Genomic DNA, 26,156 nt, shown 5'->3' on the forward strand with positions numbered 1-26,156 from the left:
GACACACTGTCCGCTCCTGAAATTAGCCTGGCCTTAACCTATAGTAACAGACCGTCCCCACACCTTACACCCAACAGTTTCAACCCCCTTCATTCTATCACCTTCTTCTTATTCTCATCTTCCACCCTCTTTGCATGCTGCCCATTGCCAATGCACCTGTCCATATGTCCCCACTACTGTCCTGTTTCACTACCTGTTGCGCCCCACCCCACATCCTCCCGACACTGTGCCTGTTGCCAGTTGGCCATCTAGTCCCTCCACACTCCCAGGCAGCACCTTCAACCCCCCCCCCCCCCCACACACACCGCTGCCTACCCATACACTGCAATACCTTCCCCTTCCTTGTACCCTCCAGATTGCTGATTCCACTCTAGCTGCATTCCAGTCCAAGCCACAGGAGATGGCGGTCATGTGTGCATGAGGTACAATTGCTTGTGTTAATGAATGTGTGCATTTCTTCTTCTAACAAAGGCTGTGGCTGAAAGCTAATGTATGAGTGTCTTCTAGTCATGCCTGTCTGCAACTTAATGTCTCATTTTTACAGTCAGTAGCAAAATATATATTTTCCTTACATTACTGATTTTCAAGCCCAGAGATTCCTTTGTTTAATAAGATATCTGTTCACCCAAAGTTGTAATTGTTATAAACAAGCAACAAAATAAGGAAGATTTGTTTACAAATTGGTTAAGTAATTTCATAGGTTGCATAGATTGGAGCTCTCTCACAGGCCTTGACCCTATGCAGATGATGAAGATATCAAGTGACACGGAACAGTGGTACAGCATAGCAGGTCCATTACATCAAGAAACTCCAAAAAAGGCAACCATATGAATATACTTAATATAAAAATTACTGTCATGGAAGTAACAATGGGTGTAGAAACAGAACTTGGAGGTTACATTCCAATGGAAGACAGCAAAATGAAAGCTGAAGTTTTAAATTTCGCATTTACAAAATCATTAATGCAGTGTGATCTTAGGGTTGCACACAATCTGGTATGGAGGACATAAAAACAGGCATCCCTGGCATTGAGAAGCAACTGAAAGAGTTGAAAATAAGTAAGTTGCCAGGTCTGCAAGCAACCCCAATTTAGTTTTACAGAGAGTACTCTACAGAACTGACCCCTTACTTAGTTCGTATTTATCACTAATATCTCATTCAGTGGGATATAGAAAGCGACTTAGGAAAAAGGAGCCAGAGACTCTTGTATATAAAAAGGGTACAGGAATAGCTGTACAAAATTACAGACCTACATCCCTAATATCAGTATGTTGCAGTATTCTAGAACACTTTCTAAGTTTGACTTTAATTAAATTTCTTGAAATAGACTAGCTTTTGTCCATAAATCAGCATGGATGTAGAAAGTATAACTCATGCAAAACTCAGATTGCCTTTTGTTGCACAATGTCCTGTGAATCAACGATGAAAGACAACACTAGTGCAGCCCATTCTTGGATACTGTTGAAGTGTTTCAGATCCTCACCGAGACAGACTAAAGGAAGACACTGAAGCAATACAGTGGCATGCTGCTTGATTTGTTACTGGTAGATACAATAAACATGTGAATGTTACAGAGATGTTTCATGAGCTCAAAACATTGCGAGAAAAGAAAATGTTCTTTTCTAATGTATATTTCATGTAAGGATGACAAAGACAAGATAACAGAAAGTAGGGCTCTTACCATGGAATACAGATAGCCATTATTCACTCACTCCATTTTCCCTTGCTCCATTTGCAAGTGGAATACAAAAGGAAAAGACCCTCCACATATGCCCTATGGTGGGTTACGGAATATGTATGTAGATTTAGTTAAATATGTGTAAGTTAAATATTGTAGTGTCTGAAACATCAAGCCTGTTCACTTGCCAGTGGACTACTTCATCTGAAGAAATGAAGTCAGGAACTGTTTGAATATTTTTTACATCCACTGTATCTATTTTTCACCTTTCATTATGATCGGGGTTTTGGACTGGCACTGGTGAAGTTAAAAATAGATTTTGATATTGGGGTGAAATTATGCTAGTGCCATTTTTTTCTTTGTAATCAACCTGTGGAGAGCCAGAGCGTTTAAATGCATACATCCAGAATGTGGAAAAAGTATTTCTTGCACCGTTTCACAGTCTTATGCACTGATCCTACTGAGCTCAGTAACATGTCACAATGGTCAACTGCACTCATACTAAAATTGTAATCCATAATATTTTATTTTTAATTTTTTTTCACCAGCATTACTGTTGGTCTTCTCTGTTTCAACCATTTGTATTTTATTACAAGCGGTCAACATTCACACATTTTTAAATCATAACATTTGATAGCAAGCATCTTGTCATTTGATTTAACCTCAGTTTTTCTTTATTTCAATTTCTACTGTAGTTTTGGTACGTTACACCTGTCCTTACGAACAGTGCCACATGATATTCTTCCATGGTTGTGAAGCCAGAGAAATGAGGTCTGGGCTGGAATACCAGCTATTGACATACAGAGTATGTCTCTGTTCCAAATACTGTCCCATAAGTGTTGACACTGCACTGCCACTTTTCCCTAAATTGTGGAACCCAATTTCTGTGGTTGCACCTGTATATACAGTGAAATCAAGAATGTAGCCAGTCCAACAGTCATACAGCACAAATGTCTTTATTCAAAATCTACATTGCTTGATGGAATAAATTGTTTAAAAGATTATTGATCTCTGAACAACAAGAGACTTTCAACACTGTGCAAAGCTCCTCTGATGTGAATTAAATGTACTGCGAAATGTTGTATGGACTTTATCAACAATATTCCTAATTTTATACATACTGTCACTTCCAGCACTCACAATGTTTCACTTAAGTTTAACATTCTGAAATGCAAAACAAAATGTTCACAGGACATAATTTTGCTGAAAACTTTTAAGTATGTCTCTGGACCAATAACCACTTATTTTCACCTTTTTAACTTGTGCCATTAGAATACATAAAGCAACTAAACAATAAAGTACCTCAATCCAAGTTCCTATCCACTATGACAGTCAAGAACGCACAGATTCTGGAAAATTTGCCCTGGTGTACACATAAAATCAATTTCTTTTGTCTGCTATAAAGTGCAATAGCTCTTCTGACAGAAAAGTCATAAAAATGATAGAATGCTAGAATCTTTAAACAGTTGACATCTGTGTCCTGCAGCCATGTCATCAAATGCATGCCTTAGTGTCTGAAATCAGTTTTTTTTTTTTTTTTTTTCCAATCAAAAGTGCCATTAAGACATGTTTTTGCGAAGCATGCTGCTATCACTTTCTGCTTCTTCAGGTTCTGAATAGCTACCGACTGCACCTCTTGTAGAGATCGAACTTACATGGTGCTTCAGATGTACACAGGGCTGAGGACTACTGTTTCTATGATTACATTGCAGACTCGTTACTGCTACTGACATCAGAGAACTAATGCTCACTTCACTGTCACTCCTAAAATTTCACTAGCTGTGCAACCATGGTGATAACATTTCTCTTATAGAACAGATGACTGCAAAGTCAAAACTAATGAAAGCAAAGTCAAATTCTCCAACAAGAGACCACAGCAGCAAATGTAGACACACACTTGAACTACGCAGCCAGAACTCTGAACAGCTATTGGAAGAATGGTCCTCAAGCGCAGCTCCACATGTATGCACATTTAGAGCTTGTGGTACCTGTGACTCGACACACATAAATTCGACCGCAACAGAGGAGTGCTGGCAGCACACAGTGCTTAAACAAGTAATTAGCACTGTAGGAAAACCCTAGGGTTGTACCAATCCAATTAGTACTGGTTGGTCATTCTACGCTCATTAGTCCAAAATATCGGGAATTCCTGCCACCTTTAATCCTAAATGGGACAAATATCAACTTCTCTCTCTCAGTAAAGAGTCTAGGAATAATAACAAATGGTGATCTAAATTGGACTGAACATGTAACTGCAATCTGGCCTACATAAACATATAAAGCTCTTCCCTCTTGAAGCAGGAACTTGTACGAACTCTTATACTTCCAATTACTGATTATAATAAAGTCTGTCTCATGCAAGTTTACAGAGGCTGGAACTGGTTAGAAATGCCTGTGTTCATTATATCTGTGATGTTCATCTCTTTGATCACATTTCACCATCATATGCACAGTTATCCTAGCTGCGTGCAGACAAGCACAAAAGTTTCCACACCCTCTGTCTTCTCTACTGTCTTATCAACATACACTGTCCCTCACGTCTCTCCAGAGGAATAGAGAAACTGTGGAAGGCCAGCCTCGGTGAAATGAGTTTAGAGTTCCATAGAAATGTAATAACACACAAGGCAATAATAACCCTATGACTCATCTTAGCAGGAAGGTCAACCTAGGTTTAAAGTGTCTGCACATTTAGAGAAAACTTTGGCAGTGTTGACCGGAATACAATCTGATATTCTGAAGACAGTTGGGATAAAACACAGGGAGTGAAAGTTTATCTGTAACTTGTATAGAAACGAGGTTAAAGTTATAAGAGTCAAAAGAAGCAGTTGATAAGGGAGTCATACAGAGTTGTAGCCCATCCCAAAATTATTCTGTCTCTGCAATGAGCGAGCTATGAATGAAATCAATGAGACATTTGGAAAGAGAATTAAAGTTCAGGAAGAAGAAATAAAATCTTTGAGGTTTGCCGATGACATTGCTGTTTTGTCAGAGATGGCAAATTACTTCAAAGATCATCTGAACGGAATTGACAGTGTCTTGAAAAGAGCTGATAAGATGAGCATTAACAAAAGTAAAACAAGGGTAAAGTATGATGTAGCTGTATTTAATCATGTGATACTGAGGGAATAAGATTAGGAAATGAAACGCTATCTTGCTATTTGGACAGCAAAATAACTGATCATGGTCAAAGTAGAGAAGATATAAAATGCATACAGGCAAAAGAAAAGTGTTTCTGTAAAAGAGAAATTCATTGACAGTGAACATGAATTTGGTCAACAGCACAGAGCTACTACGGAGCCTCTAGAGCACAGCAGCTAAGACTGGTCTGGACATCAATATACAAAAAACTGAGTTTAATAATACCATAAAGGCAGTCCCATCTGCAAATCTACTAGAAGACAGATCCATTCATAAAGACCCCGTAGTCAAAAATTTACGAGAGTGGATTTAGATAAATGAGTGTGACAACTTGGCAATAGATAGCAGACATGCCACGTTGGGGAGTGTCTATCACTCCTGCAAGGGCATTTACATCTCCAAGTATCTTTTCCAAAAACCATAAACTCAAACATTACAAAACTTTCCTGGCAGATTAAAACTGTGTGCCGGACCGAAACTCGAACTTGGGACCTTTGCCTTTTACAGGCAAGTGCTCTACCATCTGAGCTACCCAAGCACGACTCACGCCCCATCCTCATAGTCTTACTAAAAGAAATCTGTCAAATTTCAGTTAAAAGATAAGTCACACGATTCTCAAGGCTGTTAATTCAACTAAATGCCAAGGAATTACAATTACCAACAACTTTAATTGAAAGACCATACAGATAATACGTAAGGAAGGCAAACCAAATGCCACACTTTGTTGGCAGAACACTTATAAGATGCAGCAAATCCATTAAACAAACTGCCTACAGTACACTTGTCCGCCCTCTGCTAGAGTACTGCTGGACAGTAGGGATCCATACCATACAATTGCCGGAGAACATCGGAAAATTCCAAAGAAAGACAACTCATTTTACATCGACATCTACATCCATATTCCGCAAGCCACCTGACGGTGTGTGGCGGAGGGTACCTTGAGTACCTCTATCGGTTCTCCATTCTTTTCCAGTCTCGTATTGTTCGTGGAAAGAAGGATTGTAGGTATGCTACTGTGTAGGCTCTAATCTCTCTGATTTTATCCTCATGGTCTCTTCGCGAGGGAGCAATATATTGCTTGACTCCTCGGTGAAGGTATGTTCTCGAAACTTACACAAAAGCCCGTACCGAGCCACTGAGCGTCTCATCCGCAGAGTCTTCCACTGGAGTTTATCTATCATCTCCGTAACGCTTTCGCGATTACTAAATGATCCTGTAACGAAGCGCACTGCTCTCCGTTGGATCTTCTCTATCTCTTCTATCAACCCTCTCTGGTACGGATCCCACACTGCCGAGCAGTATTCAAGCAGTGGGCGAACAAGCGTACTGTAACCTACTTCCTTTGTTTTGGATTGCATTTCCTTAGGATTCTCCAATGAATCTCAGTCTGGCATCTGCTTTACCGACGATCAACTTTATATGATCATTCCATTTTAAATCACTCCTAATGCGTACTCCCAGATAATTTATGGAATTAACTGCTTCCAGTTGCTGACCTGCTATTTTGTAGCTAAATGATAAGGGAACTATTTTTCTATGTATTCGCAGTACATTACACTTCTCTACATTGAGATTCAAATTCCATTCCCTGCACCATGCATCAAATCGCTGTAGATCCTCCTGCATTTCAGTACAATTTTCCACTGTTACAACCTCTCGATACACCACAGCATCATCTGCAAAAAGCCTCAGTGAACTTCCGATGTCATCAACAAGGTCATTTATGTAGATTGTGAATAGCAATGGTCCTATGGCACTCCCCTGCGGCACACCTGAAATCACTCTTACTTCGGAAGACTTCTCTCCATTGAGAATGACATGCTGCGTTCTGTTATCTAGGAACTCTTCAATCCAATCACACAATTGGTCTGATAGCCCATATGCTCTTACTTTGTTCATTAAACGACTGTGGGGAACTGTATCGAATGCCTTGCGGAAGTCAAGAAACACGGCATCTACCTGTGAACCCGTGTCTATGGCCCTCTGAGTCTCATGGACGAATAGCACGAGCTGGGTTTCACACGACCGTCTTTTTCGAAACCCATGCTGATTCCTACAGAGTAGATTTCTAGTCTCCAGAAAAGTCATTATACTCGAACATAATACGTGTTCCAAAATTCTACAACTGATCGACGATAGAGATAGAGGTCTACAGTTCTGCACATCTGTTCGACGTCTCTTCTTGAAAACGGGGATGACCTGTGCCCTTTTCCAATCCTTTGGAACACTACGCTCTTCTAGAGACCTAAGGTACACCACTGCAAGAAGGAGGGCAAGTTCCTTCGCGTACTCTGTGTAAAATCGAACTGGTATCCCATCAGGTCCAGCAGCCTTTGAGCGATTTCAATTGTTTCTCTATCCCTCTATCGTCTATTTCGATATCTACCATTTTGTCATCTGTGCAACAATCTAGAGAAGGAACTACAGTGTAGTCTTCCTCTGTGAAACAGCTTTCGAAAAAGACATTTAGTATTTCAGCCTTTAGTCTGTAATCCTCTGTTTCAGTACCATTTTGGTCATAGAGTGTCTGGACATTTTGTTTTGATCCACCTACCACTTTGACATAAGACCAAAATTTCTTAGGATTTTCTGCCAAGTCAGTACATAGAACTTTCGAATTCATTGAACACCTCTTGCATAGCCCTCCTCACACTACATTTCGCTTCGCATAATTTTTGTTTGTCTGCAAGGCTTTGGCTATGTTTATGTTTGCTGTGAAGTTCCCTTTGCTTCCGCAGCAGTTTTCTAACTCGATTGTTGTACCACGGTGGTTCTTTTCCATCTCTTACGATCTTGCTTGGCACATACTCATCTAACGCATATTGTACGATGGTTTTGAACTTTGTCCACTGATCCTCCTCAACACTATCTGTACTTGAGACAAAACTTTTGTGTTTAGCCGTCAGGCACTCTGTAATCTGCTTTTTGTCACTTTCGCTAAACAGAAAAATCTTCCTACCTTTTTTAATATTTCTATTTATGGCTGAAATCATCGATGCAGTAACCGCTTTAAGGTCGCTGATTCCCTGTTATGCGTTAACTTTTTCAAATAGTTCGGGTCTGTTTGTCACCAGAAGGTCTAATATGTTATCGCCACGAGTCGGTTCCCTGCTTAACTGCTCAAGGTAGTTTTCAGATAAAGCACTTAAAAAAATTTCACTGCATTCTTTGTCCCTGCCACCCGTTATGAACGTTTGAGTCTCCCAGTCTATATCTGGCAAATTAAAATCTCCACCCAGAACTATAACATGGTCAGGAAATCTACTCGAAATATTTTCCAAATTATCCTTCAGGTGCTCAGCCACAACAGCTGCTAAGCCAGGGGGCCTATAGAGACATCCAATTACCATGTCTGGGCCTGCTTTAACCGTGACCTTCACCCAAATTATTTCACATTTCGAATCTCCGTCAATTTCCTTCGATACTATTGCACTTCTTATCGCTATAAACACGCCTCCCCCTTCACTGTCCAGCCTGTCTCTATGGTGTACATTCCAATCTGAGTTTAGGATTTCATAACTGTTTACGTCTGGTTTCAGCCAACTTTCTGTCCCTAGTACTATAGGGGCATTGTGACCGTTTATTAATGAGAGCAGTTCTGGGACCTTTGTATAGACACTCCTGCAGTTTACTATTAGCACATTAATATTGTTATTCCCTCTAGTATTTTGCCTGCTCCTACCTTGCCGCGTCTCAGGAGGCGTCTTGTCGGGCCTAGGGAGTGAATTTTCTAACCTAAAAAACCCACATGTGCACTCCACACGTACTCCGCTACCCTTGTAGCGGAGGTTGAGAAATTTGCACCCCAGATCTCCACAGAATCGTCTGAGCCTCTGGTTTAAGCCTTCTACTCGGCTCCAAACCAGAGGACCGCGATCGGTTCTGGGAACGATACTACAAATAGTTAGTTCAGATTCCACCCGGCGAGCGAGGCTTTCCGCCTTCACCAATTCCGCCAACCGCCTGTATGAACTGAGAATGACTTCTGAACCCAGACGGCAGGAGTCATTGGTGCCGACATGAGCAACAATTTGCAGTCGGGTGCACCCAGTGCTCTCTATCGCCGCTGGCAGGGCCTCCTCCACATCTCGGATGAGACAGCCCGGCAAACAGACTGAGTGAACACTGGCCTTCTTCCCCGACCTTTCCGCTATTTCCCTAAGGGGCTCCATCACCCTCCTAATGTTGGAGCTCCCAATAACTAATAAACCTCTCCCCCCATGTGCCTGCTCGGACCTTGCTGAAGGAGCGGCCACATGTCCACTCGCAGGCAGAGCGGGCGATGCCACACGGCCAGCCTCCACATTGACCCTCCACCTCGTGCGCCACGAACACTGCTGAACCCGCCACTCCCCTTGGAGAGAGGGTGGCCCAACCGCACCCGCTACCCGCGAAGATGTCTCGACAGCAGGGACAGTGGGTGAAGCATGTAACACTTGGGTTGTACCATGCGACGCAGCAGACTCCCCATTGCCGCTACACTCTGAGGCAGCAGCCTGACGACGGCTGACCGCGGCCATCAACACGTTAAGCTGTTGGCGAACAGTGGCCAGCTCCTCCTGCGTCTGCACACAGAAGTCACACATCCTATCCATCCTAAGAAATCAATTTACTGTAGAGAGTTAATCAACTTTTAACTAGACTGCTAATTCACTAAAGGGGGCTGATGGTTGACTAAACTGTGGTTGCTAGACTCTTCTTGTAGAAAACAATGAAAATAGCACTACCTGTCTCTGGACTGTACTGAAAACAAACACTAGCACTACTGGCACTATGCCTGACTAAAGGGACTCTCTTACTGCATTCAAAACAAACATGAAATCTATGGAACACTATTACTAGCACTCGACAATTAAAGCTTCCTAAAAGCAAAAACACACGGAAGAAGAAGTGACAAGTAATAAAAATACAGTTAATACTTAAATTAACGTAGCTTGCTGCACAGCAGACGTGAAGCAGATGGCAGTTACGATGACACATTTTGTATTATAATGATATAGGGGAGCAGAGTTAGAGTGGCAATCACTAAAACAAATGTGTTTTTTTTTTGTTGGGAAGAGAACTATTTACAAAATTTCAATCACCAACTTTCTCCTCTGAATGCAGAAATATTATGTCAATCTCCATCTACATAAGGAGAAAATATCATCAAAATAAAATAAAACAGAGTGAAAAAAGAAAGATTTCCTGCATGCGATTCAAGGCAGAACAGTAAAGAAATGATCTAAAAATGGTACGATGAACCCTCTGACAAACACTTAAGTGTGAATTCCAGGCTAGTCATGTACATAAAAAATATAAAATGCAAACAACTGATCATTCATTGACATAATAATGCACGGAAACTATTGCAATATTGCTCCAAGAAAACGGAATGAAATTGTTTGAGGTTGGCTGATTTCAAAAATGTTGAAATGATTGCACTGATTGCAGCACTGTAATATATTATTGTTATTACTAAAAATTTGGGCACATTAATGTTTGTTGACTCATTAATTACAATGTTATACATGCTGTCACCAATATCTTGCCACAAATTTTTCACAAAACAGGGCCTTAGTACATGTTTCATGTTTTATAGTGCCCACCCGGCTAGCCATGCGGTCTAACGTGCTGCTTCCCAAGTGGGAAGGCGTGCCGGTTCCCGGCATAAATCTACCTGGCAGATTGCTGTCGAGGTCCAGTGTGCCGGCCAGCCTGTGGATGGTTTTTTAAGGCAGTTTTCAATCTGCCTACGCGAATGCAGGCTGGTTCCCCTTATTCCGCCTCAGTTACACTATGTTAGCGATTGCTGCGCAAACACTTTCACACTTTCTTCACGTACACATACACCATATTACTCTTCCACGCAAACATTTGAGATGTTCCCTGGGGGAGAGAGGGGGGGGGGGGGGTCCACTGGGGGTCGAACTGCACATTAACCTGGGTTTGGTATGGGGTGGCGGCAGGGTAGATGGTCTGCTGTGGCCTGTTGTGGACCACTGCGAGCTACAGCGGGGCGAAGTGTGTCCGTCATTTCTAGGTCCCAGTTCCACACACAATACACACACATTTTATTACTGCACTATGTTTTGTTCTTTGTATTTGAAGTTTCCTGGCAACATCATTGTCCGAATTTACTCACATATGATTCACATATGTGACCACATGATATGACACCACAGTGGCAAAAATACAAGGGAACTCTCTGCTAGAATTACTTCTAAAGAGTATTTCATGTTTTTGCAAGGTATTTTTGTTTAGGATGCCACAGCTGTCTTGTGCTTTTATGTGCCACTACAGCTTCTATGTCGGCATAAGGTACTAACAAAGTACTATAACTAAATTTGCAAGATCCCTTGTGTCATTGCCAAAAATTCTTTCTAACAAGCTTGCAAATTTACTATTGTGTAGCCATGCAGCTTGACATTTCTGTGTATACTGTGCCTTTATTTTACCCATGTTTAGCACTAAAACAATATCCAGTGATGTAAACAAAACCACATTAACACCAGCCCTACTGGTAAGCACAGTGCACGCAGTTGCACATTTATTAAGACTACAACGCACAACAATAAAGGAACAAAGGCGGAATACCATGTATTATAAATGTTTAGTTGATATAAATTCGAGAGCTAGTAGACATTAATAAGTTAAATAGTGCTTTTTTCTGTATGTTGAATGGACCAAATTATTTTTAAAACTAATTTTACCCTAATATGTTCAAAATCTACCATAATTCCCACTAGCCACTAGACAGGTCTCAAATCCACCAGACTTGTTGGGAAACCACTAACTTGGCAACCCTGACACAGTGACAACACACAAACGCAAGTTCAAACAGAGTACAAAACTGAGCAATACAAGCATAAATTCTATTGAATTTGACGATCATTAGCTAAAAATCAGCAGAAATAATGGAATAATCAGGAGGCAGGAGAAAAAGCTGAAAATCTGGAGTCTTCCACATAAATCAGGAGAGTTGGCAGGCCTGTTCTGTCAGGGGAAGAACAGTGGTTGTCAACAGATGGGTATGTCTGGCTTCAGGATGCATGTGTGGTGAAGAAGGGATTAATGGAATCAACCCCTTTGTCTAAGAGGAAGCAAGAAGAACAGAAACATCAAGACAGCAGGACTGTGATGCATACCTTGCCGGTCCTCCCTCTTCACTGAGAAACCAGTGGCAAGTTTCCGTAATTAATGCCACAACTTGACATTAGAAAAGAATAGGTTACATCAAGTTGTGCAAGAGTATGTCGAAAATGCCAAAGTCTGACTGTCACTTTTTAGCACCACTCTGTAAGATTTCCCAGCTCGTCCGATATTCCTGTTCTCCTTGCTGACGTTTTAAAGCATTCATTAATTAAAACTTCCAGGCTGAATTGCCGTGGTCCATATATAAAACTACTTCTCCTTCCCGACATTTTGTAGCCTACTGCAGACAACATCTTCCGAGGTGAGTCAGCTACTGGCCGCTAGGCACTGCAGGTCCCACTTATATAGAGCGCTTAGATGGCACCACAACTCATCACGTGCTTTCAACTTTAAAACTATCTCTGGCTAGTGCCATCTCTCTCAATTACAGAATAATGCCAAACGAGTGAATATAAAAAAAAAAACACCTTCCAAGCAGACAAGTTTCCTGATGTCAGCAAAACTCTTAAGTATTAACATCAACATCTTTTGTAACTGTTTTCAGATGGAGAAAGTAAGCCAAATGGTATATGTGTTTCATTAAGACCACTATTGTTATTTTATTTCAATAAAATGAAACACATTTGGTGACAAAAATACACATTTCCTTGGAGATGCAAGACATTTAAAATACCTTCACTGATTTTAGAAATATCCTCAGAAAAAAGCAGGTCTCTTGAAAGAAGTGTACAAAGCAGGGAGTACACAGTGTACAAACTGCCAGCATCTGCCACAATTTTCTTCTTCTTATCATCCTTACTTTCTAATATATAAACTGCTATGAAAGTGCCAAAATGTAATTGAATATATAAAATATCTTTAAAATGTTGCACTGCCAAGGAGCACCATAGTCCTGGGTCCATGGATAAGCCACAAAAATACACCGCATTATGCCACACACAAACAGGCTCACCCTGTAGACAGGTCAGTGAGACTAGATCTGACGGGCAGGACCTGCACATTAGCCAGAGATAGTTTTAAAGTCGAAAGGACGTGATGAGTGGTAGCGCTATATAAGCAGGACCTCCAGCGCCTAGCAGCCAGTCGCCGGCTCACCTCGGAAGATGTTGCCTGCAGTAGGTGACGAAACGTCAGGAAGGAGAAGAAGTTTTATATATGGACCATGGCAATTCAGCCCGGAAATTTTAATTAATGAAGATACTGGCCGTGAAAGCTTACATATTATGGTTTTAAAGCATTATTGGAATCCCTTTTAATGGCCTACCGCTCCACCAAAACAGCAGGGTGAAAAACAATGTAGTAATTGAAAATAAAATCCCATTAAAGGTCAGTGAGATGGTGAGCAGCTGTCACAACTACAGATGCATTACGATGTTAGTAAGATGACATTGTGCAAACTTTGCATTGTTTTGCCAAAGGTAGTAAATTTTAATAAGGAAACAAAAAAAATGTAGCTGCTTCTTGAAATTCACCACTTTTGAGTGAGTGGTTTTCAAGAGACAGCAAGTTTAAGTTGCTAAAGATATAATAAAGGGGCTGGACCAATGAACATACTGAAAAATGGATGATTGTACCATAAGCCACAGTGCTGTTATAGAAACTAAATTGCAAAATTTGAAATGAAGTTTCAGAAAAAATTCTTCATTTGAGTAACTATGTTGTCTGTTGCTGCATTATAATAACTGAATTGGATAGATAAAAAATCTATTCACCAAGAGCCGGCAGAACACACACATTAACGACTATTGTGATTGGCAAGCTTTCAGAGCCTGTGGCTCCTTCTTCAGGCAGAAAGGTTGAAGGGGGAGGAAGAAGGGTGAAGGGAAAGGACTGGATTTTGGGAAAGTCACCCAGAACCACGGATCAGTGGAGACTTACCATACCAGATGAGAAGGAAAGTCTTATAGTTGAGGATTGCATTGGATGAGATTTGAAGTCCCCCCAACAATCAGTCTTCCCTTCTCATCTCATATGATAAGTCTCCACTGACCTGCAGTTCTGGGTGACTCATAAAATATGCCACCACTTGGTCAGTAGACTTTTTATCTAGCCAATTACATGATTTTATCAATAATTAATTGTTTTGTTGTTGTAATAACTGAAGGTATTTTAAATCCATCTTTGCAGCTATGGTACAAGAAACAATAGTGCCAAACGAGGGAATATCAAAAAATACCTTGCAAGCAGACAAGTTTCCTGATGTGAGATAAAAATCTTAAGTATTATCAACATCTTTTGTAACTGTTTTCAGATGGAGAAAGTAAGCCAAATGGTATATGTGTTTCATTAAGACCACTATTGTTATTTTATTTCGATAAAATGAAACATTTGGTGACAAAAATACGCATTTCCTTGGAGACGCAAGACATTTAAAATACCTTCACTGATTTTAGAAATATCCTCAGAAAAAAAGCAGGTCACTTGAAAGAAGTGTGTAAAGTGGGGAGTACACAGTGTACAAACCGCCAGCATCTGCCACAATTTTCTTCTTCTTATCATCCTTACTTTCTAATACATAAACTGCTTTGAAAGTGCCAAAATGTAATAGAATATACAAAATATCTTTAAAATATTGCACTGCCAAGGAGCACCACAGTCCTGGCTCCATGGAGAAGGCACGAAAATCCACCGCATTACGCCACACACAAACAGGCCCAACCTGTAGGGAGGTCGTTGAGACTAGATCCGATGGGCAGTTCCTGCACATTAGTGAGAAATGACGGACTTCAGATCAGCAGGCCTGATCTGTTAGAAGGCCTGATCTGTACCCGAAGAAATGGTCTGCGGTTTTTGCTTGGCATGGAAATCCACTTGTGTGGCCAACTATCCATGAGTCACAGCAGCATCTTGATGAAATGAGGCCACGATGATCAGTCCATGCAACATATAACTTGTGCGAATACTCTGAGGACCTAATGAGGATAGGTAGCAACTCATCATAAAGATGATCAATAAGACACAGACATGTACATAGTAAAGATAATCACATTCTCCCAACTACATTTTTGGCCCTAGCCTTTGTCAGAAAATGAGAGGACACACTCATTCACACAATCACTCAGACACAACTCATGCACATACTGTCTGTTGCATCTACAGTCTCTGAGAATCAGATCCAAACAAACCACTCCTCATGTCTGCCTACCTCTCATTGGCAGCTGCTAGCCTAGCAGAAAGAAGTGGTGGCAGCATTGATTGCAAGCTGAGGGGAGTGGTAGGAATGGGAGAAGGAATACGAATGAGGGAGTTAGGAAATGGCACACATACTCAGCCGCACCCAGCCATCGACAATGCATGACATCTCAGTAAACAAACCATTACACCTACTGAGACAAAAATGAGATCTCTTCCAGTGTTCATTTCCCTGATATTTCCCTGATATTCCCTGATTTCCAGAACTTGTGGCAACCCTGGATATACACTTGAATTTTCCCCAAAAGTCTTCTGCTATCTATTTCCAGTTTCAACCATCTTTCTTACCCAGTATTATGCGAGCGTCACTGCTTTTCGTGAGCGCTTCAAACTCTGGCGCTTTGTTGCGAATGTTTTGGCAGTTTGCAATTAGTATTTTGATACTCTCACCTGCAGGAGGCATTTCTTTCAATCACACTGATACTTTGGGGTTTCCTTCAGCTATCATTATATGGATTGGATGGAGAGTTGCCTAATCTAAAAAACCCTTGTGTGCACCCCACACACAGTCAGCTACCTGAGTAGCAGTCTATGATATGTACTGCACACCTGACCTATTTAGGGAAGTCCTACAGTTCCCAACTCTATGGTGCAAGTCCCAGAAGTCACACCCTAGCTTGTCGCAGAACATTCGAAGTCTCTGGTTCAGTCCTTCCACTTGACTCGGAACCTAATGGCCACGATCGGTTCTGGGGACAATGCTGCAAGGTGTGAACTTCATTGAAACTCCACACGCAAGGTTGGTCTTCTCAACCTCCTCTGCCAATCACTGGAATGACCCAAAAATGACCTCAGAGTCCAGACAACAGGCATCATTTGTTCCAACATGCGCGACAATCTGCAGCATGCACTTCTTCCCTCAATGGATGCCATAATAGTCTATTCAACATGTTGAATGAGGCCGCCAGACCTGCACACTGAGTGCATCTTGTGCCCTTTGCTGCCATTTCTCTAAGCGGTAATGGAACACAACATTAGCAGTGTGGTGCTTGACACAGTGACGTCGATTAAATAGGTTACAAAATAGGATACAAAATGGGATGAGCATGTAAGGACAGAAGCAGGGAAGACAAATGGTCGATTTTAATTTGTTGGGAGAAGTTTAGGAACGTGCAGCTCACTTATAAGGGAGAACAGAATAAGTATCAAAATTTGTTTCAGGGTTTTCTGTTGCTTCCACATGTAATAAAACTAGTTATCTCTCAGTAGTTACAACAAAATGAAAATGTGGCAAGTCATCTAAGTTGATTGAATAATTAAATAAAGCTATATATGTGCATTGATGAATATAGGAGAACTGTAAGCCTTGGGGACATTCAGTTCTTAGTTGCTGAGCATGAGTCAAGGAATCTGAATGCTTGATTCACCACACAAGCTATCCAGACTATTCCACCTGATAATAAATTCCCTGAACTCTAGAGATGTAAACCTGCCCAACAACACATTGCTGCATTCTAAAACCCTCCTGAACCTAACACCCTTGAATGTATCCAACTGTATTTTTTCATTATATAATTTTCTCTATCATAATTCTTTGCTACATCCTAATTCTTAATCACATTGTTCATCTCTCTTCCCCTTAATCTATCTTTACTTCTCACTCTGTCCTTACCTCTGGGATGGAGCTACCACAGTGCTTACCAATGTACCATATCTGACCTCCTCTTTTGATGCTTTCCCCTTCATCTTTGTCTACCATCAACCTCATTACAGGAGTATCTTTCTCATCCTAGGGGCCAAGTGACATGCCTTTCCTTTTTAACCTTCCGCAACCTGCCTGATCTCCTCCCTAACTATTAGTCTCGAAACCTAGGTGGTATGCCCCTTTTATTTTTCTATATGTCTATCGGCATTTCAACTCCACAAGGTACATACTGGTCAGAAATTCTGTATCATAATTTATCAGTTAAATAAAAAACTTTTACAACTGAGATATGAGATTAAATAAATAAACAAACATTAAGTTGAAATGTCGGTTCCTTTATCGTAAAATACTTTGTTCATTGAAAACACACACACACACACACACACACACACACACACACACACACACACAGGTGAAAGTCAAACGGGACTTAGGGATATAAGATTTTAAAAATTGAAGCATATTTAATATGCTGACAAATAAAACACCCTCAAGTCTTATTTCTGCAAGATACTTCTATTATCTTCCTGATTCCCATCCAGTGCAGCCTTTACATTTAATTATTTCTCACCTCAAGGTTTTCCACGGCTGGTGACTTCTTTTTGCCACTATTTCTTTACAGACAGAAAGAGGTTTAGAATTTGGCATCCTGTTGTAGTCAAGCTCCCCAAAAACTATGAACATCTTGATTTGGCAGACAAAGCCTACTCCTGAATGAACACTGGTTATCTTAACCATTGCACCACATCAGTCAGGCCCAGCCACTAAAAGCCATTTATATGCCTACTGATTTCATTCAGCTGTTTACATATGGACTAGTTTCCCCAAAACCTCTTTATAGAGAAAATTTCACTGTAGAGAACAGGAGAACTTATTCATTAGATGTCCCATTACTACAATTTGCTAGATTTTCCCATTATTTGTCTACAGGAATGACAGTGAACAAAGTGAACATTTTCATTTGCTAATAAATAAATGGACCACAGAGCTACCTTAGAATTTAGGGCCACTGGCCCTCTAGATTACCTATGACATTAAGGCAAATAAGCTGCAAAGGGCAATACAAGAAGTATCAATTAATTACCTACCTTGTAATCACGAAAATTCTCTAGGAAGTAATCCAAAACAAACTGTACTTTAGGTATCCGCATGTTCTCTGCAATACAACTGAGAAGCAGCCACACAGGACATTCATTGGGGGTCCCAATGTGTGTATGCATTGCGTTCACAACTCCAGTACTGAAAACAATTGCAATTACAAGTGTGATTATTATGTTACTTTAGAGCACTGTTACACTGTACATTAACCACTGTGTGGAATTGAAATACTTACCTGATCATATTGTTCTTGCACCAGAACGAACATGTCTTAGACAAAAGTCTTTTCATGCTTTTATCAAGAACACGTTTAATAATCTGCCAGGGAAGCTTGTGTGAATCTGTATATTCTTTTTCGAATGGTACAATATTACAAACTATTATTCTGTGGAACGCCTGCAAAACATGTGCCCAAAAGTTCAAAGAATATAACTGCAACTCAATATAAACAATAAAATGTTGTATGTTAGATAATATAACTATACCTCAAAAACCTTTTCCTGAACCTTGGTTTCTGGGTCAGAGATTCTTGGCAATACAGATTCCACAACAACAGCCTGAAGACCTTCATGGTCAGGATAGTAGCACAATAACTCTGAAAGACTCTGAACCATGTGTTTTCTAATTAGAACAGCTGGATCTAAACAATGTCCACCCATCAGCTGCAACAAAATCACATAATTAGTTGCACTGAAATTACCAGTCTTTATTACTTAATAGTAAGCTTTTGTCTGTTTCCCAAAGTTAAAATCAGAAAGCACTTCAGTACTGGATATAAAATGTGAAGGAAATGCACACATGTGATCAGCCTGTGAACATAAATTTTCAGAACACGGCACACTCCACCGCAAAGTGAACGATTAAGGCTGGAAAATGCAAATGCAAAATGGGGAATGATGAAATATATCTTACATACAACACCATTCTGCAAATATGTTCCAAATTGATACTGACAGCATCAGTGAATCAGAGGAATATCTACATTCCGACTGTTGAAACACAAATAACTGTCATCACACTGACTTCTTCAATGTAAAGACTGAAAGAGATAAAAAAAATAACTCCACACACTGTATGTGGTGGAACACGAGGTACACTAAATGACTATGAAGTAACAGCTTCACAAATGTCTGTATCATGTCATATTTCCCAGATTTAAGAGCATTTAGCATTTGTACATTTACGCTTTCCTGTTCCCCATCTCCATCCTGATAAAGAAATTTTACACTTGTTTCAGGAATTGGTAAACAGATAAATCTCCCTGGTCAAAAATATAACTGCATCATTCTATAACAAGGTCATAAAATTAATGTGTCCTCCAATACAGTCCCATGTATATGATTCTAAAATTTTACTCTGGCATGTTGATTTGTTTTTCTCAAACTTGTGACTATGCTAGTCAAATAACACTGAGAAATGTGTTCAAGAATGAAAGTACTAAATAATACACATCTGCATGACAGATTCTTTTACTCCACACATGACTGTTAGCCGCTGGGCTATATAGTGTGTAAACCAATGTATCAAGCTTTTACATAAGAACATCTGCACAAGAGATATTTGCCACTATTTATTGGTGTTTATCATATTGCCTGAGTCTCTGGGTGCAACATTTATGTATTAATACACAAACAAAGCTGTTTATATAGCCTTTCTAAATATATTTTAATGTTATTCTCAACAGCTGGACAATGCAAGAACGAATGTCTTTTATGGCACTTTCGTTTGTAGTACTGCTTGTTATGCATCCTCCATATCCCTTTCTGCCACATCTATTAAATATGCACTCATAACTCTGTTATTTGTATATCATTGTTCATCATCTTATGAGTCTAAAGTCTCCCCAACCCCCTCAACATCTGTCTTGGTGCTTTGTCCTTCATGCATACTGAATAATGCAGCAGGAGGTCTCCTGTGCTTTGTCTCTCCAGTCACCTAACACCTCTCGCATACCCACCATCCGACCACAATGGAGAACTCCTCTTTTGACACAGTACCACCCAGCACTTGAGCAACTGAATCACATTCTCCACCAGGATTTCAACAACCTCTCGTTGTGCCCTGAAGTGCAGAATATCCTACCCACTATCCTACCTACCCATCCCATAGTGGTATTCTACTACCCAACAAACCAACGCAATATCTTTGTCCGTACCTAATCCACCACTGCTCCCAACCCTTTGCCCCATGTCTCATATCCTTCCATAGACCTAGATGCAAGACATTTCCCATACATCCTCACACCACCACCTACTCCACTCCTGTCACAGTGTCCTCCTACCCATCAAATGCATGGGTACCTGTGAAAGCAGCCATGTGATATACAAACTATGCCTAACAACTGTGCTGTTTTCTACATGAGCATGACAACTAACAAGCTGTCTGTCCACATGAAAGCCCACTGCCAAACTGTGGCCAGAGAGAGAGTTGGACCACCCAGTTACTGAACATGCTACCCTACATGCTGTGCTTCACTTGAATTGTGGATTCTTCCAATAAACACCAGCTTTTCTGAACTGTGCAGGGCATTCTTGTAAACCCTCTGGCCTCAATCTTCACTAGCTCCTGACATCCACCTTCTTTCCTGCTCCCCCTCCAGCACTATCCAAGCCCTCTATTCCTCTATTTCCTCTCCTCTAGATCTCTCCACTCCCCTTCTTCCTCCCCCAGCACAGCCTCCCAACTCTGCACCTATCAGCCCTATGCTGTCCTCACCATGTCTCTGCTTATTCCCACAGTGGCACATCATCTTCCCCCACTCCTACAGTGCTGCTTCTCCCCTCCCCTCCTCCTTATCTCCATCAGCCACCTCAGATTGCTGCTCACATCAAAGGCATGTCCCGAGTCAGGACTGAATGGCCGCAGACAGGAGCCACGTGTGTGAGTTGTGCTTGAGTAAGTATATGGATGTTTTCTGCTTCTGAAGAAGAACCTCTTTGTCCAGAAGATAAAAGTTTAGCAGTCTTTCCATTGTGTCTCTCTGTGACTCAGTGCCTCCTCTATGCAGTGAGCAAAGAATTTAGGATGTATATTCCACTCCTATGCATATTTAGTAATTACGAAGCATTTCCTGCACAGAGGGTTTGGGGGAGGAGGATTTGTACGGAGCTATTGAACATTCAGACACAAATGGACATTGGGGAGAGGTGGGGGCGAGGAGGAAATAGAAAGAGAGAGAGGAGAGGGGGAGAAGATTATTCACAGAGAGTTAGGGGGAGGAGGAGATGTATGGAGAGAAAAGGGAGGATGAGAATATGGGCAGAGAGAGGGGGTTTGGGAAGATGGGCAGAGAGAAAGAGAGAGAGAGAGGGGGGGGGGAGGGGGGAAAGGAATTTAGGATGTATTTTCAATTCCTATACATATTTATCACTTGTGAAGCATTGTCCAGTACTCTAGTTGTCTCAACAATACAGGGTGTTCCAAATTATCTATACAATTTGGTCAGAAATTGGGTGAGGCAGAAAGTGTGGTTTTTGGCATAATTTTCATACACAACCAAGGATCCAGTAGCTGCTTGACAGAGTTCACTGTGTTAAGGTGACAAAATTTTCTAGACCTAAATTCAGAATACATTAAAAAATTTTGATATTGCAAAAATGTCTTAATTAAATATAATAATTCCAAACGATTAGTTTAACTTGTTACAAAAAAAGTACTTTAATTTATGTATTACTAGAACCTTCTAAGGTGAAGGAGTGCAAGCAGACAGTATTTATTAGTGCTGTAAATTTTCTTCTGCGTATCTGTTCTCTTCAACAGCATTTGAAAACATTCAACTCACGTTTCATCATAATTTTCTCTAGTCACTAACATTGCTTTTGTAGTTTCTACAAGCACTGTTTTGTCACTGCACCATGTATTATTCATTTGGAAAAATGACCTTTCAGTAGCATAATACTGATACTGGTGAAATGAAAATCTAATTCATGATAAATCATTTCATAATTGTTAAATCCAGGACAAATAGGTGTCCCAAATTACTTTTGAAAAAATTTCAGACAGAGCTAGAAAAATTGTAACTGTCACTAATAAAAGGGGAGGACAGATGTCATCATAAACATGTGCAGAACAGGATATTCCAGTCCCATGTCCGACCTAGCATGTCCTCATCAACACATGCTATTGCTGCTATGATGTGAGCTCACAGTTCCTGCAGATCCCACCCAAAGAAAAGAAATCATCTATGGTTTGCAGGACCTGAGTGTCAGATCTGGTCAGTACCACACACAGTGCCAATTGCTGGCATGGGGAGGGGTCAATAACTAACACGGGAAAATAAGTAAATAAAAATAGCGTTGGTGTGTGTGTGTGTGTGTGTGTGTGTGTGTGTGTGTGTGTTTTTGAACATTATGCCACAAACCACACCGTTCCACCTATTCCCATTTCTGAAACATACGTGGTCAAAGCTGTACTTGTCACTGAGTTTTTAACACACTAAAACACAAAAAATATCTATGGACCAGTCCTTATTTGACAAAATTTAACAGAGGTTTATTACAATCTAATTATTTCCAATCAACTGAATTTCTCTAGACATGAAAAAAGGTCTGGTTTTACCACGGACAACTGAATAAAAATCCCTCCAGTATGCATCTTGACACCCTCAAAACTAGGACCACCCTGAAGAAACCTGAATGTACTGCAGTCCTAGTTGGGGGTGCAAAGATGAGCATAATTATTTCCTTAATGATCCATGAAGAAGAAAGGAACCTTGCCTTGTGTTAGCAACAGTTTGCATTCCATTTTATAAAAAATGTGTGATGATGTCCACAATTTGTGTGGAAGGTAAATATTTTGTTCAGTAAATTACTCCACTGGCTACATACATACATACAAATTACAGGTACTTCAGTTTCACAGTAAGCCTATCTCAAAGTAGCATTGTAAACAATCTGTAGCAGTATAACAAAGTGCGCATCCCTCTAGCACCCTGGGAGCAACGGACTCACCAGACCACCAGGGTACTCAATTCTTAGCCAAAACAATAGATCATTTTGGTGCTGTTAAATCGTTACTGTTGACTGGGCTCTGTTACCATCTGTGATCAGTAATACTGTTATTCATAGTTGCCAAATGTAGGGACATGTCCCAACGCATGGGGGCTTTTGGCTCTTTTTTCCAAAATGCAATGCCGGAATTCCAATACCTCCATAAAACGTAGGGATTTTTTGTCCAAAAAAGAAAAATTAAAAAAAAAGAAATTAAAAAAGAAAAAGTTGCCAAACGGTACAAATTTTAAACATTGTATACGTCTGTCTCCATTGCGTACAGAAAGTTGGCCTGAAGGGTCTAACTTACTCAGGGACAAAACGAGGTGGAGAAGGGAAATATTTTAGTCACTGTCTGGAGAGGATAAGTGACAGGGGAAATACTGATATTTTTGTTGCTTAGTGCTTCTCGTGCCTATGAACTGCTGCCTCCTAAGGTAATGCAACACAAATTGCCAAGCAAAGTAATAGATGCATAGCAGATAACATATACAATGGGCTGTTGATAAAATACCGAAATGTCGATATTTTTTCCAAAAAATATCAATATATATAGGCGATATTTTTTCCCCTGATATATTGATATCTAAATGGCAATATCGAGTGCTGATACTTTCATTTTATATTACATTTCTTTCACAACTTTCAGAAAATTTTTGAAGTTGTTCTTTTGAAATTGTAGTAGGACATAATTTTACTTTCACTGTGTGAAGGAGTCTTATTACTTTTTGAGCTTTCATTACATCCAATCTTTCTCTTTGGCTGTGCAAAGAAATTACCTGTGGCACAAAAGAAGAACTCCGTTTGCGTTGGGGTGGGCGGTGTGAATGGAATAACAAGATTTCCGATGTGCAGAAACAGTGCATGAGTTGCATTAAAGAACAATTATTAACACAACTACTGTGATATTTCCTCACATTGTCATTCTCCAAAGACAGCTGTTGTAAATGATGAACAAAAAAAACAGGGAAGTCAACATGAAGTGTTCCGGACAAATCCAATATGTGACAAAACCGAACAATGGACCCATCAGACTCCTTTTATTGTGCCACTTATATGCAGTTACCATTTTTAGCAATGTGGTTATCATCAAGAAAGAACACACATTGTTTTCCTTTCAAGTCTTGCTCTAAGGGGGATATGCAGGCTGCTAGTTTGTTGATTTAAAGAATATCTAATAATAAATCCGTACTTAGAATTTACAGCGTTTAAATCTGCGCAAATAAAGCTTTTTTTAAAAGCAAATTTATTAAAACAAAATACAGATTAAAATGAAAATCCTTTTAATATAAGTAGTAGTATCTTTCAAGAGTAACATTACTCTATGTAACCCCCTTCAGTCGTAATGGCCACCTCCAGTCTTGTCCTGAAGCGATCACACGCACTCTTTGAAACAGCGCTGTCCATATTCGCAAATGCTGCTTCGATAGTGGTGTGTAGAGTTGCGACATTAGGGTGTCTCGTCTTATCGATAACTCTTTTGATTGCGCTCCAATCATAGTGTCCGAGGGGATTCATATCCAGGCTATTCAGGAGCCAAAACTTCTTTGACCAGAGCATGTCAATATTATTGGAGAGCCAATTTTGGACTAAATGGCTCATATGAGGTCCTCCTCTGCCATCTGACACATTCACTCTCTGAAATTCAATACCGATGGCAATTTCCTCAGCAATTGATCCGGGTCCTCCAAAATCAGCACCAGAGCCTTTTCGATGACTGCCGCAGTTCGTGACACGCTTTTCCTCAAATGCGGTTTCAGGTTCATGGAAACTTCCCCAGACTTCTCCGAAGCATTATACTTGGCCACAATATCATAAACAGTTGATCTCAGCTACATGAGGAGTCAAACAATTTCAATGGGTGGATGCCCAGTGTGAAGCCTTTCGATAATTGCGGCTCTTTGGTTGTACGCTGCACTGGTCCGTAACATCTCTGCCATTTTTGACTGTTTAGTAGATGCCCATAGCTTTCAAAGAACATCAGCCTGCAACAGAACTACAATATGGCGGGAAATTCAAATTAAAATTTGTTTGCATCTAAGCACTGCACCCTGCATTTACAATGTGCTGCCGATATTTTTATAGCCAGGTATATCGTTATTTTGTCTGCTGATAAACTGATACTCTTTTTTAAATATCAATATAACGGATTCCCTATATTTTTAAAAATATTGACAGTCCTAGTCTGCACATGACAATGCGCATTCCTATGTGTGTTATTTCTACTAATTTTTATGCATGCCCTTTTATTCCAGTGCATCAGTGATTGTGCATGAGGAAAGACGCATCCTGTGGACATACCTTTTAGTTTTTCAAGTGATTACTGTTTCACCATGATCTTTACGTTTGCAGAGTGCATAAGACACAATGGGACTCAAGACCGTGGTGTGAAAAAATAAAATAGTCTACAAAAAGCAGCTGTTGGATTCTTATTTACCTCACTTAATGACACTAATACGCTATCACAGATGTGCATGAACTTCAGTGTAAGGGGCTTTTGTGAAACATTGATACGTCTTTGCATCATTTCAATCACAGCAATTGTTCAGTACGAATCATGAGATGAGTAAGTACTTGACCAGCAGAACATCTTGAGAATCTTGGTAGTGGCACTGGTTTCAGCGCTTATCCCGCAACACATTTCAGCGTTCCACTATGTGATAATCTAGAGACTGGGACTTTGTGAAACCCCGAAGCTAGTCATTTGAAGAAATAAAAATTTGGATCTGAAAGCTAACTTACTTACTTTCTTTGTATAATGCATAATATCTATTCCTCGCCATACCCCAACCCTCATCCCTGCGCTTCCCAAGTACCAAAATAAAAAATTAAAAATATAAACTAACAATGAATCATTTATTTTCAGACTCCTCCAATGGAGAACAACTGAAAATAGTGCATCATTTCCAAAAGAAATACTCTATTTTGCTACAACTGTCAGTGTCTTTAGTAGGAGGCACAAAATAATGAACTGCCACACATGATGTAGGGAATAGCAGCAACAAGCTTCTCAAATAGCAATGAGAATATTTTGTTGTTTGAAAACTATGACCGTTAAGTGTACTAAGGTGTTAACATAGGGGAAATGTTACTACCCAATATGTGATTTTTTTTTCTTTGGTCATCAGCGTAGAATTTTTTGTGTCCGTAGGGGCTTTCATGGTGAAGGTAGGGACTTTTCACATGTCGTGTACGAACATGGTCACAAATGAGTTGGCGACACTGCTGTCATTCCAATCAGTGTTGCCGACCTTAACGGTATTCCGCTAAACATGGCAGAGTT

The 26,156-nt window shown here is 40.3% G+C and overlaps 1 protein-coding gene across 1 annotated transcript in view; it reads right to left on the bottom strand.

Annotated features, from left to right (window-relative positions):
• The window catches only part of LOC126175711 (condensin-2 complex subunit D3-like), a 157,391-nt gene that overhangs the window by 93,346 nt on the left and 37,889 nt on the right, over positions 1-26,156 (bottom strand). The window contains exons 2-4 of the mRNA XM_049922644.1: positions 18,371-18,547; positions 18,121-18,281; positions 17,876-18,026 (exon numbers count right to left, since the gene is read on the bottom strand). Coding sequence (XP_049778601.1) covers positions 17,876-18,026; positions 18,121-18,281; positions 18,371-18,547 — 489 coding nt within the window. The remainder of the gene's footprint in view (positions 1-17,875; positions 18,027-18,120; positions 18,282-18,370; positions 18,548-26,156) is intronic.

This window comes from Schistocerca cancellata, chromosome 3 (genome assembly GCF_023864275.1).
Source record: "Schistocerca cancellata isolate TAMUIC-IGC-003103 chromosome 3, iqSchCanc2.1, whole genome shotgun sequence".
Lineage (NCBI taxonomy): Eukaryota > Metazoa > Arthropoda > Insecta > Orthoptera > Acrididae > Schistocerca > Schistocerca cancellata.